The 20,449-nt window shown below is 39.0% G+C and overlaps 1 protein-coding gene across 1 annotated transcript in view; it reads left to right on the top strand.

The window, feature by feature from the left end:
* The window catches only part of LOC150078482 (E3 ubiquitin-protein ligase LNX-like), a 129,599-nt gene that overhangs the window by 7,505 nt on the left and 101,645 nt on the right, over positions 1-20,449 (top strand). Inside the window, exon 2 of the mRNA XM_090384337.1 lies at positions 12,321-12,527. Within this exon, the coding sequence (XP_090240463.1) occupies positions 12,395-12,527 (133 nt within the window). The 5' untranslated portion in view covers positions 12,321-12,394. The remainder of the gene's footprint in view (positions 1-12,320; positions 12,528-20,449) is intronic.

Genomic DNA, 20,449 nt, shown 5'->3' with positions numbered 1-20,449 from the left:
CTTGTTAGTTTTCTGTATTAGGACATACTTTACTTCAAATAATGCGAACAGAGAGACTTTCTGATTACAGAGATGAGTAATCCTGGAATGACATTATGAACAACGCTTTTTTTTTTAGCTCCTGAATTAAAACACGCTATCGATGGTTCGCTTTGGTTTCGCGCATGGCTTCCTCAGAATCAGTTGGCTTCGTGTTATTTCGAACTACCGCAATGCTTTAGTTCAAAAGCGACCTCTTAAAAAAAAAGCATTGAGACAAGTGGAATGAATCGCTTGCGGGAAAATGAATGTCTTTGTACTTAACATAATCTGCTTAAAATGTTAAGATTGCACTAAAGACAAAAAATGTAGAATAAAAGAGATATGAGACCGGGTACCATAGTTTCAAAATCGATAAGATTACCACACAACGGCCTGGCTATTATGAGAAAACTTCGCAATTTGTTAATGGCCAAGCCAAGTATTTTGTATTAAACTTAAAATTTCCATTTCCAAGATTCTACATTCATTTTAATTCTGAGGTCAACAATATCGATTTGTTGAGGAATCAGACCTATCGAGTATATCCTCTACTTTTAGGGTAACGTAGTTTTAACATTGCAACTAAACGCCTAATTTTTGTATTTACCAAAAATTCTTATTTATACTCAACCATCGACCAATCTGTAATACTAAAGTATCAAAGCCTTTTATAAAAAAAACAGTCAATCTTTTTTATATCTAGGAGACATCTTCTGGCTTTCCTTACAAAATAAATATACAGTACTTTAATTCAACTTTCTTTAATTCCAATTTTATGTCAAGTTTCCTTTGCTTTTCCAAATACAAGCCATCCGTGCTTATAATAGAGAGAGAAGTAGTTAAAACTAGCAGACAGAAAGAAAAAAAAGCACATACCAACTTTTATTTTGTGTCTACAGCTGGACTCCCATGCAATACAGATAAATATAACTCCAACACCTTCGGGACAGGCCTTGTGTGTTGGGGGGGTTCGAGTCACGCTTAGTGAGCTCACTAAAATAACTTTTTTTTATAGAAAAACTAACGATTGATTGACGTATAAGGGTTTCAGATATTACTGAAACCACTGATCGTCAACATTGTGTTGAGTACCCAGTGAGCTTTTGGTTCTTTTCAATGCCAACTCAAGACTACTTCTATGATTATTGCCGTCAATGTTTCATTGGGCATAAATCTAATTAAAACGATGGAATCAAATATCGTCACCTCCCGAAGAAAAAATAAACAGATAATTCAACTATCAGCAGGAAAGATGGAATATTATTAGTTAACAAAAGGTACCAAACAACGAAAGATTATTACTGAATCCAATGTTTGCGTTGCTACCCGGAAGGCGCGTTTATTCACAAGTATAAAGATGTTTACCATGCCATTAAAAACAAAAAGGCCGTTATGAGCAGCTAAATCAGCCACCCTCCAGTTCCCAATAACATTATTATATATCATGGAAATCAAAAACAATAAAAGCAATTTGTTAGCCATTTTAAATCTTTCTCTACAATCGGACACGAATAAATATCAACAGAATTTAGGCTAGGACTGCCCTCGCAGGTATCACAGTTGATATAACCTTCCTCCCACCAACACTGGGTGGGTGGAGAAGGTGAAGAAGTTCGAATCCCATTAATGATCTAATCATCTGGTCTAGGTCCAGATGATTTTGTAAATACCATGTAATTTGTACCTTCCTGTTCACCACACTGTATTAGTGTTACTACTGATGGTAATAATAAACTGATAACGAATATCTGTCTAGAAATATTAAGTCGTCCTTGGTGGGAATAAATTTTCAGGAGCATGTTTCAAAATCTTATTTAAAATTGAATTCTGATGTAAACGGACACTACGCTGAAAACGAAAACACCTTACACTATTGCTGCAGGTATTTTAGCTGTAAGTCGCTACGACACTTATCTGGCACCCCGTGTGAAGTTTTAATTTATACGCATGTCCCCTGGATTACTAGGTTTTGTAGTAAGATAGTCACTCATCTGGTCATCCACTTAACTAATAAAATCTTCTGAAATTATGCGTAATTTTACAAAAGAAACTGCTTAGTGAATAATGTTTTTAAAAATACGTAGATACTTGGATTCTCTCGTTACCATTCACAACAGCGAGCTGTCAAATGGACTCGACTGCGCAACAATTGTTATGGGAGCAGGACCAAAAATCGACATTATGCTTCCAAGTTATAACATTAGTAAAATTAGCAGCAGATTCCTCTAACTCCATTACAAGCATAATTCTACCAATTTAGACTTTCCTTCTGCTAGAAGACGAACACAGATGAATGCGTAATAAAGCACATACATTAAATACTTCAGTATCTGGCTACGATAATGACCCTGGAGGACTCAAGTTTATCCATAGGATATTCTGTACACATACACCAAACTACCAGTAAAGCAAAGCGTGCAAATCAAACAGAACTTCAATACTGTAATTCTATCACACCTCCGAATTAAGCTAAGCAAACGGTAAAACACACGAATTATTCGAAACCAATCAGCTGTCTCCAAATAACACGAAGCACTAACCTGGCCAGGGACTGGAAAGATATCGATCCGAACAAAATACTTTTATTTTCTTTGGGGAGGGGTGTACTTAGCGAGCTATTGGCGACATCAAAAGGGAGAGAGACGTGGCAAACATTGCAAATACCAGTTTAATCAGAAAGAGTTCCTAAAAGGCCTTTTAGCGCCACGGAAAGCATTTCTGTAACTTACTTGTCGTTCGATTAGCCGACAATCAAATTACGTGCCGTTCGCCCCTCTTTGGACTTTACTAATCCTAAATGACAGCAGCTGTCAATCAACTTCAGCGTCACACGAAGAACGTTGAGGGCGTGAGGAAGTATTTGCAGAAATGTTCGCATTTGTCGCACTGTAATCGTAAAATGAATTTTGAGAAATTGCTAACTATTTCAAATCTAACAATAAGTGTGATTCTTTACAGAAATGGAATGCGAACATCAATTTCAAAATGAGAGGTTGCCTTGGCCAAATTCTCCCGGTGCGATCTTTATTAATTAGATCGATATTGTTTCAGCATACGTGGAAAAGAAGTTACTCTTCTCAACTAATGGGAGACACAGAATTCACAAATCACGCGAAAGCTAAAATATTTCCTGTAGAAATTACAAGAGGCCATTTTAACTTATTAAATTGCAGCAATTGGATTTCCGATATATGTGTTTAAGATCCAGTTCTAATGTCTTGGTGGGGGGGGGGATTTCGTATTGACAGAATTGTTAATGATCGTACAATACAGATTAATTACTCCAGGATACTTGGGTTGCGTATATGCAAATTATTAACGTGTTCAGTCATTATGGTTACGTTAACTGAGCTCCCCAACTTTATTTCCATTAGTCGTTTCTAATTAGTTCAAATTTGCTTGATACTTCTTCGACCAATTCACAAATGAATTCACCTTTCAGCGGTTACAAACAGTTAGGGAGAAAAGTTTCTATTAAACGACTAAGCGAATCTTCCTTCCATAACATTTCACATCAAGAATAAAAAGATTCGCACACAAGCATGATCGGCCATACTCCAATATACGGTGCCCCCTTGTAATTGGTTGTCAGAACGGGGGGAAAGCAGTGATTGACAAGTTTTGATCCCGCCTACTGACTGCGTCCCCTCTTCGTTTCACGTGGATGTCACGTGACACGACGTCACTGGAGCGCTAAATGCGAAATTCGTTGCGTATATTCTTTCTTTTGAATGTTGGTTTTTAGTGCGTACGGAGGTGAGTTGTTACTTCTTCATTTTCTGGTTATTGCCTCGTGGTTTTCAGTTTGTCGTTATCCCGTTCCATCCTGCTGGTGAACTGTTTCTTTGTTTATTGCTGCTGTGAGGTGAGTTTAGTTTGTCTTGTATTTCTGTGTTATTTTCACGTATTATTAACGTAGTATTGTGTCCGTTGCGGTTTTTTTTTTAAAAAAAGAAAAAATTCTATGTTGCCGTTTTGTGCTTATGCAAAGAGCAATTTTATTGTTCGTTGCACGTGTTAATTCAGATGTATTAGTGGCCATACAAAAAAAATGTATATTGGGAATTACGTTTTTAATTAATTGTCTTTCGTTTGTGTTTAATTAAAAATGGTAGGTTACCTTTTTGCGGGACTTCGCCAGTTATTTGTCGAAAATTGGTCGTTTGCTGCGTCTCATTATATATTTTTTCGTTTTGAAGAACGTTTTTCAATTGGGAATTACGTTTTTAATTGTCTTTCGTTTGTGTTTAATTAAAAATGGTAGGTTACCTTTTTGCGGCACTATGCCAGTTATTTGTCGAAAATTGGTCGTTTGCTGCGTCTCATTATTTCTTTTTCGTTTTGAAGAACGTTTTTCAATTGGAATTACGTTTTTAATTGTCTTTCGTAACCTACCATTTTTAATTAAAAATGGTAGGTTACCTTTTTGCGGGCTTCGCCAGTTATTTGTCGAAAATTGGTCGTTTGCTGCGTCTCATTATTTCTTTTTCGTTTTGAAGAACGTTTTTCAATTGGAATTACGTTTTTAATTGTCTTTCGTAACCTACCATTTTTAATTAAAAATGGTAGGTTACCTTTTTGCGGGCTTCGCCAGTTATTTGTCGAAAATTGGTCGTTTGCTGCGTCTCTGTTTTGAATAACGTTTTTCAATTGGGAATTACGTTTTTAATTGTCTTTCGTTTGTGTTTAATTAAAAATGGTAGGTTACCTTTTTGCGGGACTTCGCCAGTTATTTGTCGAAAATTGGTCGTTTGCTGCGTCTCATTATTTTTTTTTTTCGTTTTGAAGAACGAAATTAGTGTGTTTAATTTGCAATTATTTTGGCTGCTGCTCCGAAAAAATTACTGTTGCCGATAATTTCGTTATTTTTCGGTTCTGCCATACTGTTATGTCGCGTGACATTCGCCACGTGCAGTTGTCGAGAAGAAGAGGGGGAACGCAGTGAGTGGGCGGAGTTACGAACCGTACGTCACTGCTTTCCCCTTCCTCTTCTCGACGTAATTGTCAAAGGGGCACCGTGTTCTGGAGTATTACCGCATGATCTCCTGCTCCCTCTAATGCAAGTTTTAATTTAACTTGAATGACAAGAAGAATATCCACGCAAAATTCTAATTGTAATCAACACTTAGAAATCACATACCATCCATCAGATTGCACCACTCATAACTAAACACTGAGAAAGACAAACGAAAGCACGCAACCCCTCTGTTTAGCAGAAACTGGCAAACAGAACAAAAACCTTTACGCCCTCTGTCGGTTTCTCATATGAGTTATCTATGAATAACTTCTTAACGAACAGAGAAAGACAGCGTTACCCATTCTACGTAAAAGTTGCAACAGGTGGAGTACCACCTGCTCTCTTCAATAGCCCCCACACGGGGAAAAACCCCCGTGGGGGGGTATTGAAGAGAAAATATGTCGGTGTCGCGTATGATCGGTTTTTGTTCAGCGAGGGGAAACCCCAGGGGCCACGGCCTAAGACCGAATAACTCAAGATACTGAACGGGAAATGTATGGAAATAATTATGAACTTCCATCACTGGGATTCGAACCCAGACACTCCACTCAGTACAGCCTAGCGTTTAGCTAACATGGCTACCGGGCCCCGAGGATTCGACATTCATAAGTGTTATTTATTTCTTCAAGAAGGAAATTTATAGAAACTTGGATTACACCTTTGTTTGATTTCTGGAGCATCAACAACTATGCGGATTTTATGCTCGTTAACTTCGAAGTTAGGGGGTGTTAAAGGTGGCAATAACGGCTAATAAGAATTTATAACTAAATACTTACCGTACTGCCGAACATAGTATTTTATTGTGCGCATGGGCACCTCTCCTAAATTATGTTTAGATTCATTTCTAAAATTCTTCTAATAGATGGTGCCACTGGTTAATAGAAAACTTCAACTTTCGCTTAAAATATAAAATTAAAACAAGTCCAAATAATGTTAAGCCAAGTCGAACGGGGCACAGGAAGAAAGGGGGGGATTAAGTTTCCTCTCAGTCCTCACTAAGACTTTCGGTATGCACTTACAAAAAAATATATCTTGTTTTTTTCCGATGTGTGTGTGGGGGACGGATTTATTTTTCCAACCCAATCCCAGATTTGTGCGCTTTTATTTGGTTGCCCATGCTTGTCACCCCATCGAGCAAATTTCACCAGTCACGTGTTTCGCCCAAAGGGATTTGTTATCAAAAGTACGATCACAAAGAAATATAAAGTTGCACGCTCTTAAATGCCTTGTTCTCCCTCTCTACAAGACTTAATAACTGCGTAATGTCAGTATTTATGACAGCAGCGTGGAAAATTATATTCAAACGCAATTAGAAAGCACTCGGGAATCGAATTACTGGGTGGTAAAGGATAACTCCAGCTATCCCACTTACAAGATCTAAACTTCGCTGTTATCAGAACACAGAACTCAGCGAGCAGCATTAACAGGTCCTCTATTAGTCCCATTACAGCTGCTAATTGAACATTAATGAAACGCTAGATCCAATATCAGTGTTCACTTAGGCGGAAAGATGCGCGTCAGGCTAAATATGGTTGTCATTTAAGGTTCATTGGTTATGACAGCGACGGACAATCCCCAGACAAATACGCCGGGTTTCAGAGTTCAAGAGCGGTTTCTTATCGACTGTCTACATAATGCGAAAACAAAGTGTAATGAGAATAGACAATTTTTTAACAAAATTTTGATTATTTATAATCTTGATAAAAGCTTCATTTCGACGCATGCGCTACGCACATGTATCTAGCTAATTTTAAAAACACGCACAATGATAACCGATCACAAAACGAAACGTTTTAAAAAGATTTCATTAAATTATTGTTGTCATTAATTAAATTTATTGGTTCAAGGTAGAACACAAACAAGAAAAGCGGACGAACAGTACTGAAAAAAAAAAGAAAGAAAGAAACGAAGAAAGCGGCAGACAAGAGTTGTGCAAGGGAAGAGAAAGGCTACAGTCAGTCAGTGCCATGACTGACTGTCTGTAGAATAGTAACAACCCAGTAGAACAGCAAAATTCGACGTACCCTGTCATGGATGTGGTATCGCAATCGATGAGTTCCATTCCTGTCATCAAAAAACAGGAAAGTGCGGTTACAGTGGGCTCAGGAACACCAAAATTGGGCGATGGAGGATTGGGAAAAATGTTGCCTGTTCTGACGAATCCCGGTTCTTGCTATTTTATGCTGATAGGAAGACCAAAATATGGCGAAAAGAGCATAAGACAATGGATACATCCTGCCAGGTGTCAACAACGCAGGCTGGTGATGGCGGTGTTATCGTGTGGAAAGCGTTTTTGCAGAGCATATTCGGCCCTTGATATCATATCAGTGGAGCAACATTTGCATGCGGCAAGGTTATCTGGAATCTGTTTCCTACCAGACACATCTCTTCATGGCTGTAGTATATCCATCTGTAATTAGATTCTTCAAACAGGATAATGCATGTCAGAACTAGATCCAAGAACACGAGAGTGAATTCAGCATACTGAGGTGCCCTTCACAATCAACAGATCTCAATCCATTTGAGATCTACGGGATGAAGCGGAACGAGTTCTTCGGAATAGAAATCCGCATTAAATTGCAACAACCGCTGGAGGAACCTATGGACTAGAAACGCTGGTCCATAGGTTCTTACGGAATTCGTCGAAAGCGTGCTCGCTTTCGACGAATCCCGGCTGTTCTAACCGCTACTTAGAATTCAATGGCTACTCAGTGCACATGATTGGAATAGCTTTTGAAACACGCTATACTTCAATACGAATTATTCAAGCTTCGACAAACCAAGATCGAATTGACCAAAATATCGACTTCCTGTTATCAAAAATTGATTCAGCTTGACGAGGAAATGTATCAATCAATAAAAGGTTCATTGAAAAATGCAGGTGTCCGGCTACTTTTATCAGTATAATGTAATACCGTTCAATAAACTGCGATATTTGAATAAAATCATCCATTCTTGATAATGATCCATTAAACATATTTAAAATTTCGTCTATGTAAGATAGGAATATGATATAATTCAGACGCTAATTGAACTGGTGAGTCGGTTATTACAAGTAGCTATAAATTATCCCATTTCAATGTGCAATATGCTATTCCTGATATTGTCGGATGACAGATTTATTAGAAATAGTCGAAATGTGAGGAGCATGAGTTAATGTTCACAGTGCATAGAAACTGAAATGGCCAGAAAAAAAAATAATCCAGAAAAAGCGCCACTTTGTGGAATACCTTCGTGATGCATGGAGCAAAGAAGAGAACGTTTGATGCATGGAGCAGAGAAGCCCAAATTCGCATGATTGTTTAGGAGTGGTTAAAGAATATGAGTAGCTATTTGAGCAGTGATTAGGCAGAACTTCTCAAGAAGACTTATAATTAACAGAATGAAAGGCTTCAGATAAATCAATAAGAACTGTGTGGATGGAGGATTTGTCATTCCACGACACAAAAACTAGCGATAACGGTGTTTCTCCAGAGAGAGAGAGAGAGAAAGGCATGTTGATTGATCCTTCTTCGCGAAATGAGTTGAGAACGGTTTAGAGGATTTAAAATGCTAATGACCTCAACATCATTTTATTTAAATCTTTAGTAAACAGAGGAGCAAGGGGGTTGTAGGTCTCGATGAATGGTTTACATATTTCTAGGCAGATTTTTCTTCTGGTATTCCTCGATGGAATGTGCCAAGATATTGCTGTTTCACTGTCAAAGGAAAGTAACTCTGGAAAGATTTTTCCAGCACCAGCAATCGAAATCATTAATAGTATGGATAATGACCTCGAATGTACACGGTATCCTGTTCTTTAGTCAGTTTGTCGGAATAAAAAACTATCATGATGTGAAAAAATACCCGTAAAGAAGTTTCTTCGTCTTGAAAAGAAATTATCCTTAACTTCTGCCAGTAGGAATCACAACCACGTCGTTTACTAACATGGAAAAATGGCACTCTGCTGACTGCAAGAGCCAAAAACCAAAGTACGAGAACAGCGACAGTCCCGGGATTTTTTAAAGGGGACGACTAAAACAGTATTCCAGAGAATCGTTCAGCATTAATCATCATGTAGCAGAAAAAAAATTCAAAAAATACGTTTGCCGACACTTTTTCTCGCTGTCTGAATTCCTATTCCTTCATCTATCTTAGAACATTGCTAACACGAACTGCCTCTACATCGTGGACATTAATCAACTTGTTATGGATATCAGCAGCGATACATTCTTTCTTCCACAGGAATTCAGTGATGGCGATTTGTTTTATCCAAATATCTAAGGTTAATGTTTCTAAATCTATAAATAAAAATATGCATCGTGAGAAGAAGACCGTTTGTTTGTTTTTTTAAATGTGCAAAGTATGAAACAAACATGTAACGTGGTATTTTTTTTTTTTTTTTTCATGCAACGTACTGCATTTGGAAAGCAGTACTCCCAGAATAACATACCATTTGGACCAAACTTAAAGTAATAGTGTACTAAAACTATCAAAATACAGATCAAAATCCTGTCAAAGATAAAAGCCAGTGGGAACAAAAAAAGGGATCATTCCGTTGTATAAGAGAACTTAAGTACTGAATGCCGGTTTACAAGTCTCGTTTTAGAAAGGACGTAGGTCCATTGCAACAGATACAGAAAGAAGAAAGAAGATTAGCTAAAGACACAAAAGGTATTACTATCCCGATGGACTGGGGTTCTGTGAATTGCAGTCTCTGGAAAGCAGGCATCTATGTGGTGAGATAACTGAAGTGTATAAGGCTTTAAAAGGACTGACACGCTGCGCACAAGTGGACATAAATTTAAATTGAAAAACGTTGGTTGCACTCACCCAGAATAAACTTCCACCTACAGTTGTGCGAATAAATAGTTCGAATAAATTTAAATTAACCGAAATGGACAAATGGGGTGGGTACTTTTTTTATGGTGTTGCACAAGCGTTCCTTCCGTTCATCGTGCTAGCAATATTAATACTAAAATCATTAATCCGGAAATAACGGGCCAATAAAATTACAAAAAATAGCTTCCCCCCCCCCCTTTCTACAGTAATACATAAGTCAAGGAAATTTGGAAGTTGCTTGAACTCAGCGTTATAAAAGTCAGTACTTTTAAATCTAAATCTTAAGTCTAAAGACACTGTGCAACCTAACCCTTTCCAAACTGTAATTTTAATGTGACCGAATATCTTTTAATAGTCTGGATCACGTGTTTCAATAGATATATCGGATTCCACTTCAACTTCTAATCAATCACTTCAACAAAGTGATTGATTTGAAAAGTTGGATTACTCTTACAATTTATGTAAAACCAAACACCAACTTCATTGGAAAGCACAAGAGCTATGCGGTAATGCGACCTTTACAGGGTTTATTACTAGCCCAGGTCACGGTAAGCGTCAATTTCAAAAGTTATAAGCAATTACACTAAGTTATCACTTTATTGGGTGCATTTCCTTTTTCATGAAATGCTGTCCGTCAGTAACATCATCACGCGTTTGTATCATGCAATATAAAATAGGTTCGAAAATATGCATGGATGCAATTCAATGTGAGAATGGGCAAAACAAAAGTATAAGCGACTTTAATCGGCGCTAGATGTGCCGGCATGAGTATCTGGGAACCTGCAATCCTGCTGGGGGTTTCAGGTGATAATCACCATGGTTTGTTAATTTTACGACGTAAACTATAGATCATCAACTCAAACAGGTGGCCCCCAAATACTTAGTTTCGTGATGGTGCTACAAGAACAGAACCTGGTGTCAATCAGATTCCATTTGGTGGCAGAGCCTTGGCATGGTTGGATCGTGATAAGCGTAGAGATTAATCAAAGACTCTCCAATTAGAGAAGCAATTCTAAAAAGTATCGATGGAAGAAATTCTCCCTATCATTAGTTGTCATTCAAAGCGGTGTTCGATGGGCATTTCCAGGAATTTTCATGGAAAATCAACCCGTAAATTAACTTGCCCCACCTCCCAAAGTCAACTGTGTATGAAAAGAACAGTGACTTATTCAAAGAAATAACTAGTGTAAACAAGAATCCTTGCCATAGTTGCTTTGACATGCATGAAGAACACTCATACAAACTCTGTTCACTCGAAGACGGGATTCTCCCGCCCAAAACCAAAATGCTATCCCGGATGACATACATGAGCCAACTCAGTCTGCCACTCGCGATAGTAGACAAACATGCACCTCAAATCAAGAAAATTGCACAGCTGTGGAACAGCTTCAACAAAGTGATTGCAGACAACTGAAAAACCAGATACGCCTCCCGAAAAAAAAAAGACAGCATTCGTAACAGTCTGCTAAAAAGTGAATCCAGAATAATTGAAAATCTTTTGTTTTTTCAGATGAACAAAAGAGGAGCTTGTTGACAAGTATGAATGAGAGCACTGTGTTCAGTAATACGGTGTATACACTATATTGCCAAAGTTTGATGCGTTCGTTTTTCCCAAATCCAAAAACAATACGTAAGTCGAGGCGTTGAACTTAACGAATCCCACGGGAATCATCATAGAACGCCGTGTTAACAATCAATCTGTTCGTACCATTGCAACAAAACTGTAGCATCCTAGCTCAACGGTGACGTAATCACCGCGCGGATACATCATAGTGCTATGAAAAGTTCGGGTACGCAGCAGAAATTGACAGAAAGAGATTTAAGGGCTCTCAGAAGAATAGTACGCATGTTCCATCGGTCTTCATCGAATAACAGAAACCCAAATATCATATGCACAGAATCGACTTTCCTGTTGATGATCTATAGTTTAGTTGATTTGTCGATCTCTAGTTTAGTTAACAATCCATGGTGATTATCACCTGAAACCCCCAGCAGGATTGCAGGTTCCCAGATACTCATGCCGGCACATCTAGCGCCGATTAAAGTCGCTTATACTTTTGTTTTGCCCATTCTCACATTGAATTGTATCCATACATATTTTCTAACCTATTTCATATTGCATGATACAAACGCGTGATGCACAACCCATCGTGATTTTTCCCTGGAACATAGTAATTCTGTGTTATGGAGTGGAAAACCATGTACGGTTCTCCATTCTAATGATGGTTTTTGGAACTGGCAAAAGCTAGTCTACATAGAACATTGTCATCAGCGGACGACTTTGGGACTGGACCAAGAATCGCCAGTTCAGGTTATGAAGTTTTGACGGAGGGTCTATCACCATCTAGAATGGTATGGGGCCAGACCAATGTGTCTACAATACAAAGCAATATTGGCTGTTTTTAATGATAATTTTTAATAATTATTTTTTTCTTTTTTCTGTGTCTCTTCTGGCAGGCAGGTGGCTGACAAATCCAGAATTTACGGAGATGATTTTGGGGGCACTAACCATGGAGGCGTGATGACATTGTCGTTATGGATCTTGAAGATCTACATTTTGCTGATGACTCCGATGATACTTACGAAATTGTGCTCCTGAATGACAGTAGTATCCCTCCAGAGAATCGGCTTTCACCTTGTCATGCTATTCACCTCCCCCCTGCGAAAGGTAAGCACATTCCAAATGCAACAATTAAAATGATCATCATATGTTCTCTGCCACATCGTAGGTCCGCGAGAGCCAGAACTGATCTCATCTATATGTATGTAATATCTGTTTATTTCCAATATTTGATTTCGCCTCTGTGCCTGGCTGTATACAGAGAAATATAACATCTTCTGTGACAGTACTATCTTACAAGATACACACACAGATAAAATGGTTTAATCAGGACAAGATAGGCTCAAGAAAAATGTACAAATAGCACCAAAACATAATTATGCACAAATAACATAGGTAAAGTAAAAGGGGACAGAAAATAGATCACAGAAAGATCAAACTCTCTTAGAGTTTGTGTTCTGTATGATTTCTCATCACGGACTCTTCCTGGGTCTGCGTCCAGTAATGTGTTCGAAGAGAACATGTTCCATAGACTGTTTGTTGTTGAGAGCAAAGTGGAGTGGTAGACGTAGGTCGATTTTAATTTCTTCCAGCTATTCTCGGACTATATAGTGTTGACAAGGCTAGGAACATTGATTTCCAGAGGAGCTGTGCGATGTTTTTGATTGCGAATTGCCGCTTTCAGGGGATGACATCTAAATTCGCATATAATATAATATAGGCCATAGAGATGGTAAATGGCTTACCAGCTACCCTGTTCATCCAATAGGGACCCAGTATTCAAGGCTTATAAACTTATTTTGTTATGTAGATGGAGCAGATGACCAAATTACCGACGCATACAACGAAGTTTATATAAAACATTTCCGTATAGAGAAATGCTTGTGGCAACATCTCTATATGATAACGTCAGCTGAGGATTTCTTATTCCTCCCAGTTTCTGGCTGATTGTCTAAGTGCCCGAGTATGCTTTTGATCAGGTGTTGACCAATTGCTTTCGGAAAATGCGACCACCATCCCAGGTAAGACCCATGTATGTGTGTGAGCTGACTGTTTTTGACCCGTGACCCTCAATGCCGTTTTTTATACCTTTTGTTGGTGCATGTCATTTGAGTGGTTTTCGAAAAGTTTAGTTCCAATCCGATCCAATGTCACACAGATATTCTTCTAGTAGCTGCATTTTGGAGGTTGAGTTGCTGGTTAATCAACGGTGTGCATCCTGGTTCTTTTGAGCTGATAAATAATTCCAGAATTGGGGTTGTAAACCAGGAACAGCTCAAGGGCGCCAAAAGAGTAACTGTTAACACCTGTCCCTGAGATATTCTTGATATAATATTATAAGCTGTCTTTGTTTTAGGATGGTATCAATAATTCTTAATATTCTTCCAGTGATTCTAAAGCGAGTATTCAGTACGTATATCAGGCAGGAACGAATAATCTGTCATAAACTCACTTTGTGAAAAAAAAAAAAGGCCAAGTCCTTTTGGATCTTGCTATTGAGAGCTAGTATTCTGAGCAGGGTGTGGAGTAGGTTTGTCTTCGTTGGCTTCTACTGGATGACGGTATGTAGGTGAGTTGGTCTCTGACCAAAACAGTGTTGAGCTATGGTAGGTTGAATAGATTTTTTCAAAAAGATTTTGAAAGGGAGCAACTTATAGATATTGGCCTGGAATCTTTTTGATTTTTTTTTTGTATTAATCTTCAGGATTGGTTTAATAATGTAATAGCTTCATATCGTTGGTAGAATACCAAACTTGAGGGTCTGATTAAACAGATGTAGTAGTTTTCGACTCTATATGAGCTGCAAACTTTTATGATAAACTGAGAGAATTCGTCAAGCAAAAATTATAGGGTAATGTGTTTCTCTCTTTAAGTCCTCGCGAGTTATTTCGATGTCTCCCAAAGCCTGTGTTATTACTGTTTCACATTCGGCAACAGTAAATTGAAAACTACGAAGGGGAAGTTCAAAAAAAGATTTGCATTCACCCAAAAGTAGTTGTGATACATAGATCAATTTTTTTTGTTGGATACCTTGAAATCTCTATAGCAACCACATAGATTTTGGTTTCGATCTGACAATTATATTTTTTTTTCATTGCAACGCTGAATGAACAGATGTGTCACAATGGATAAAGTGGAATACAGATCGGTGATTCGGTTCCTCTTTCTGCAAGGGTAAACGAAAACACCCAAAACAATCCAAGAAATGGTCACTGTTTATGGAGAAGACTGCCCAGGTTTGAACTGTTAATATCAATGTGGAACAACAATATACAGTGTTGTTGCACATGGGTATAACCTTCATCACGCACTGAGGGAGATTTTTCCAAAATCCAAATGTGGAAGAACCTCAGTGCACGACGAAGAAATCCAGGATGCCAAACAACTACTGTAAGAAGAGCGTTACAGTTAAAAGAACTAGTTGCAGAGCTCAAAATTAGTGTAGGGTCTGTGGAGAACATCATCTATCAACAGTTGCATATGAATAAAGTGTCTGCTAGATGGGTGCCCAGACTTCTGACCCTTTACCAGAAGAAGGAAAGGGCACAATGTACACATGAAATATTGTCGATGTACCAGAAAAATCAAGAAGAGATTTATCACGGCTAGTCACCATGGATAAAACTTGGATCCATGGTGAATAGGATCACTATGATCCCGAAACTAAACAAATGTCAAAAGTATGGAAGCATCCAAAATCACCATCCCCCAAAAAGGCAAAGGCACAACCAAGTGCTGACAAGGTGATGCTGTCAGTTTGGGGGAGGATCAGCATGACGTAATACACGGAGTGGACAGAAATTATGGGATACTTAGGTGGGCCTACCTAGTAACGGGTAGGCCCACTTTCACCTGGATAAGGGTAGTCACACGACGAAGCATTGAGTCCATTAGTTCAGGAAAGCGTTCCACAGGTATTTCCATCCGCGCTTGCTGCACTGCTGTCCATAATCCAGTCGCATTCCTGGGTGGAGGATCCAAAACTCAAACGGACCTTTCCACATTCCACAGCATCCCAAAGATGCTCCACAGGGTTCATGTCCAGTGAACGGGAAAGCCATTCCATGGTGGTAAAATCTGCGGAATGCTCTTCAAATCATGTTCTACTACGGCTCTGTGGGGAGGCGCATTGGCCTGCTGGAAGAGTCCATTGCCCTGTGGGTGCACGATGACCATGAATATACGTGTCAATCCTTGCAGATGGTCTGCAAGGATTGACACGTAACCTGGACCGTCCAGAGATGCGTCTAGACGTACCAGAGGTCCCAATGTGTGCCAGTTGAACACGCCCCACACCATTACTGACCGCCCACCTGCCTGAACAGTTCCTTGTTGACATGACAGGTGCATAGCTTCGAGGGGTTTCCGCCAGATACGCGCCCTCCCGTCGACTGGAAATAGCTGTAAACGGGACTCATTGGACCAGAAGACCCATCTCCAATCATCTAAAGTCCAGTGCCGATGTTCTTTCGCCCAGTTGAGGAGTGAAGTCCTGTGTCGTGGTGTTAGCAATGGGACTCTGGTGGGTGGGCGTCTCCCGTAACCGTGATGGTCTTGGTGGAGACGTTTCTGGCACCTCCCTCGATGGTGATTTATGCCACTGTCGGCGGTGATTTATGCCACTGTCGCTCTTCCGTTGGCTGAAACAATGCGAGACAGACGTCGACAGCCAAGTTCATCCACCACCTTTCTCTGCCCACAGCGTTGTCCGCGATGAGATGTTATTCATCAAATGGCATATTCCCGCTACACTCTTGATACTGTCGAGCGGGGATAGTGCAAATTCTGCACCACCTCTGCGATAGAGTGACCCAGCGCCGGGCACCCACTATCATCCCTCATTCAAAGTCGGTTAACTCACGACGTTTATCCATACTGACATCGAATTGCCGTCTACGTGAATGCAGTGTACCTATATATCTGCCAAGCGGTGGGTTCGTCCACTAGCGAGAGGGGTGACAGCGTCGCGTTGCCCAGGAACCAGGTATCCTATGAGTTCTGCCCTTTCAGTGTATTGATATAAAGGTGTCACAGCACAGCCTTCAAAAGGGCTATGCTGTGACGGCGAAGTATTATTACAATCTCCTTATAAAGCTGCGTATTGCTATAAAAGAAAAAAGCTGGAAAAAGCTGACAAATGTTCCACGATAATGCCCCTACACATTCCTCGCAGGAGGTACGCCCATGAACGTGGGTTTCAAATATTGCCACATCCTGCTTATTTCACAGACCTTGCGTCACTTTGCTGCTGATAATGAGGTTATTTCTGCAACTGAATTGTGGTTTGAAGGACTTCTACAAGCTGCGGAAGTGTATTGAAAGGTAGCGTCACTTTGCTGCTGATAATGCAACTGAATTGTGGTTTGAAGGACTTCTACAAGCTGCGGAAGTATATTGAAAGGTAGCAGAAATGCATCATTTGTCTGGCCACTACGTCGAAAAAGTGTAAAACATTGTTTCAAACTTCTATCACAATTACTTCTCGGTAAATACAAATATTTTTGGAACACCTGATTATTCATTTTGAAGTTTCTGACTTAGAATCCTTTTGGATTGCTTCAGTTTGTTCAGAACAATTTCTGCATAAGCTTTCCGATTTTTCTTAAAGAAAAAGTTTTCGCTCTTTCCTTTCTTGAAAGTGATGTACTCAACAGTTCGTCCAGTTTTGCGTCATCTCTTGTACGCTTTTTCTTTCTTGATAAAGGCTATCTCGCTTTTTGCACTGAACCAGAATTTGGTTTGTTGCTCGATTCGAGCATCCTTTGCCACACAAGACAGGATGATTTGAGACTTCCTCAGCCAGACAAGGAATGGCGGCATCATCAGTCGGCAATCTCTCCTTGTCTGTAACCATTCTAATATCCTCCTTGCTTACTATCCTTGTCTCAGACCTATAAAGAATGACGCTCCAAATGAAACATGTAACTCGTCATAATTTTAATAGTAATCTCCTTTTCATCCTTTCCAACTATCAACAGTTTATTCTTATCAAAATCTGTATAAGAAAGTGATGACAATGCGTATACAAATATTGTTTAGTATTCGGCAGCAATGCCATTCTTCTAAAAAAACTTTGAATCATCTTGCACCAGTTAAGAACCAGCAGACTTGAATGAATTAAAGAAATATAGAATCTGTTCTTAATCCTTCTCTAGCAAAAATGAACTGCATAGTCGAGTCTGTGCCCTTTTTTATGTTTCGGTGGTGCTAGTAATCCGACCTTGAAGAAGCCTTCCAACCTTTCATTGGTTTCGTGTTCTGTGTCTTGCGGGTATGCGCACGAGGAAGGAAGCTAGCCCAGTTGTAAAACAAGTGTTTTGTGAAAACATCCTTTCAGGAAATCGATTTTACAATTCAGTTCAAGCTAGTGAATCGGGTTTAAAATAATTGTTTATTTGCTACTGCCGTGGGATAATTTTGAAGAAAGAAAATTGAAATCCTTGAAGATAACGTAGTGTAGAACAGTTGGTTGGTTTTTAGGCGCATGAGTAACTTCAGGCCATATTGCGCCGTGTATAATATCTAAAAATTGCGTGTTTTGTGGTCTATTTGCTGTTTGTTGGAAGAAAACCTTGAGTTTCCGGGAGGAAAAACCCTCGCTTGAGCCCGACTAACTCAGCGACGTTGTGAAAAAGACCCATAAAAATTCATCGCGCCATCCACGGGATTCGAAGTCAGATCTTTTCCATCCGGTGTGGAGAGGACGGTGATTATACCAAATGTCATACCAGCGATGGAAAAAGAATTGCTCTGACAGTAAAATTGTTTCGCAACTTTTCACTCTGTGATCAATCGAGGTTGTAGTTAGCCGATCTTAGATGGAGGGAGTAGAATTCTCCGGGAGTTATTCCTGGTTTTTCAGCCCATATACTATGTGAATTGGCCCATACATTTTAACGAATGTGACACAGAATTGCTTGATTTGGCGTCTAAACACCAACATCAACAAATGAAAGGCATGGGGCAAATACATGTATAGGTGTGAAATTGAAGAGTATTTTTATAGCTTTGCTTCAAAATGGGAAATTTAAATATCTTAAAATGTACTAATAAAATAGAACACCAAATCTGTATAAATTTTATTTTCTTCTTCATTTTAAATACCAAAACAAAACAAAAAAAAAACCACTTTCTTGATGACTAGAAACAAAACCATTCAAATTAATTTTCAATCGCTAGAATTTTAGTATAGATCTATCGAGTATATTTTTATTTTTATTTTAAAATACGTCAAAATATCGAAATTTCCAGGAGTGTTGTCGTCTGTGGCGATTTAATCAGCACTCGTTTGGAGTGGGCCGGGTTCGAGTACTGTCTGAGATTATAGAAATTCTTCAGGCCTTTTCAATTGGAGTTGAATTTATCGATCTGAGACGGGGAGTAGAGGTTTCCGGGTGAGTTATTCCTGGACTTTTTTATGCCCGCACAACATGCAAGTCGGCTTGTAAACCACATAGCCAGAAGGTACCTAACCCTTATTAGGATTACTCTCCCAAGACAGGAGGAGGGGTGAAATGGGGGCTGACTCTGAAATAAGGCTGAATTGTCTCCCTACCAACAGCTGCGATAGCACGTTAGCTCAGATGAATGATTTTATTGGTACACTTCTTGGAGAAATTCTGGGGGGAACAGCGTTTGAAAAACCATGTCGTGATTTCTAATTGGGTAATTTTTATTGGCTTACCGCTTAAAAGATATAAGAAAAAAATTAAACATCAGTAACGTCGAAAGAAACCAACTAATATATACTGAAAGTGAAACACCATTAAAACCAAACTATTTCAATTTATAACTGGAATTTTATTAATCTGCTGAGAGTGTGCCTCTCTAACGAACCCGTATTTGATAAACTTCAAAAGGCACGTTACCCTTTTACTCATAATAAAAAAATATATATTATTTTACCCGTTATGTTTGAATGTCAGATAAATCCTACCTTTTATTTTTAAGCAAAGCTTTACTTTTAGCGAATAACATTTACAACGTGAATTTCTATTATTACTTTTTATATAAATGTTTCAAATACAAGTCTGGAAGTATGTTCCAAGAGAAGACCTTTAAAGCGGTGGGGTGCTCAAGTCTCGAGATCTTTTCGCGCAAATTCATTGTTGGATAGATTGAATTGCATTTGCACCACCACCGCCTTTTGAGAGTTCATCTGACGTGAACGGTGGACAAATTGGTATATTTCTTGGAGGTTGTTGGTCCCGTAGGTTTTGTCAGTGGGTAGAGTGTCGCTGTCAATTCTAAGGATGTCAAAAAAAAAGTCGATAGAACTGGCAGGAAACATCCTCCATAGACTTCGATTCCGAAGATATCGGTGTCCTTCTTTTGTGTGAGATAGTGTGATGATTTGGTAAACGCATCTTGAATGCAGAATAGAAAGTTTTAACCCCTGAGATACGTTATTTGATAATCGAACGCAACTGAAATGTAAGGTAAGAAGCAACGCAATGCGCAACTCGTTAATTCAAAAACATTGTTGGAGTTTCGCGAAATCATTCAGTTGTCAGCCCTCTTTTCTCACTTTGTGAGCATGCTCCCAAAGACGCAGAGAAGTTTGCCTTAAACAAACTGGCTTTTTCAGCACCAAGTGCGTAATCGATAAAAAGTCACAAGTATGAAAGTCAATTCGCTACGTAAAAAACTATCTGCGTGTGGTATTGCCCTCTATAATATGCCCCTGTTTAGCAGTCAGGACAGAGAACGAAGAAATATGAAACTATTAAAAAGAAAACAAACAGGAATTTACGTTATAAATAAAATTTCCGAAAATTATGAATTTATTCAATCCAAAATGATACTACAGTAAAAGATTTTTCTTATTTTGGGCAACTAGTGAGTTGCCTTCGATATTTTTCGATTCGTTAGAGAGGCGCATGCTCAGCAGATTAATAAAAATTCAATTATAACGATCAAAATCGTTGGATTTAATCTAATTTTACTGTTAATATTAGTTGGCTTCTTACTGTGTTAAAAAGGTAAACTGCAGCCATTATCAACCCACTGCAGGATGGAAGCCTCCTCAA

Source organism: Mastigoproctus giganteus, chromosome 11 (assembly GCF_048544385.1).
Source record: "Mastigoproctus giganteus isolate SK-2022 chromosome 11, ASM4854438v1, whole genome shotgun sequence".
Taxonomy (NCBI): Eukaryota; Metazoa; Arthropoda; class Arachnida; order Uropygi; family Thelyphonidae; genus Mastigoproctus; species Mastigoproctus giganteus.
This window is presented reverse-complemented; position numbering and strand designations above follow the sequence as displayed.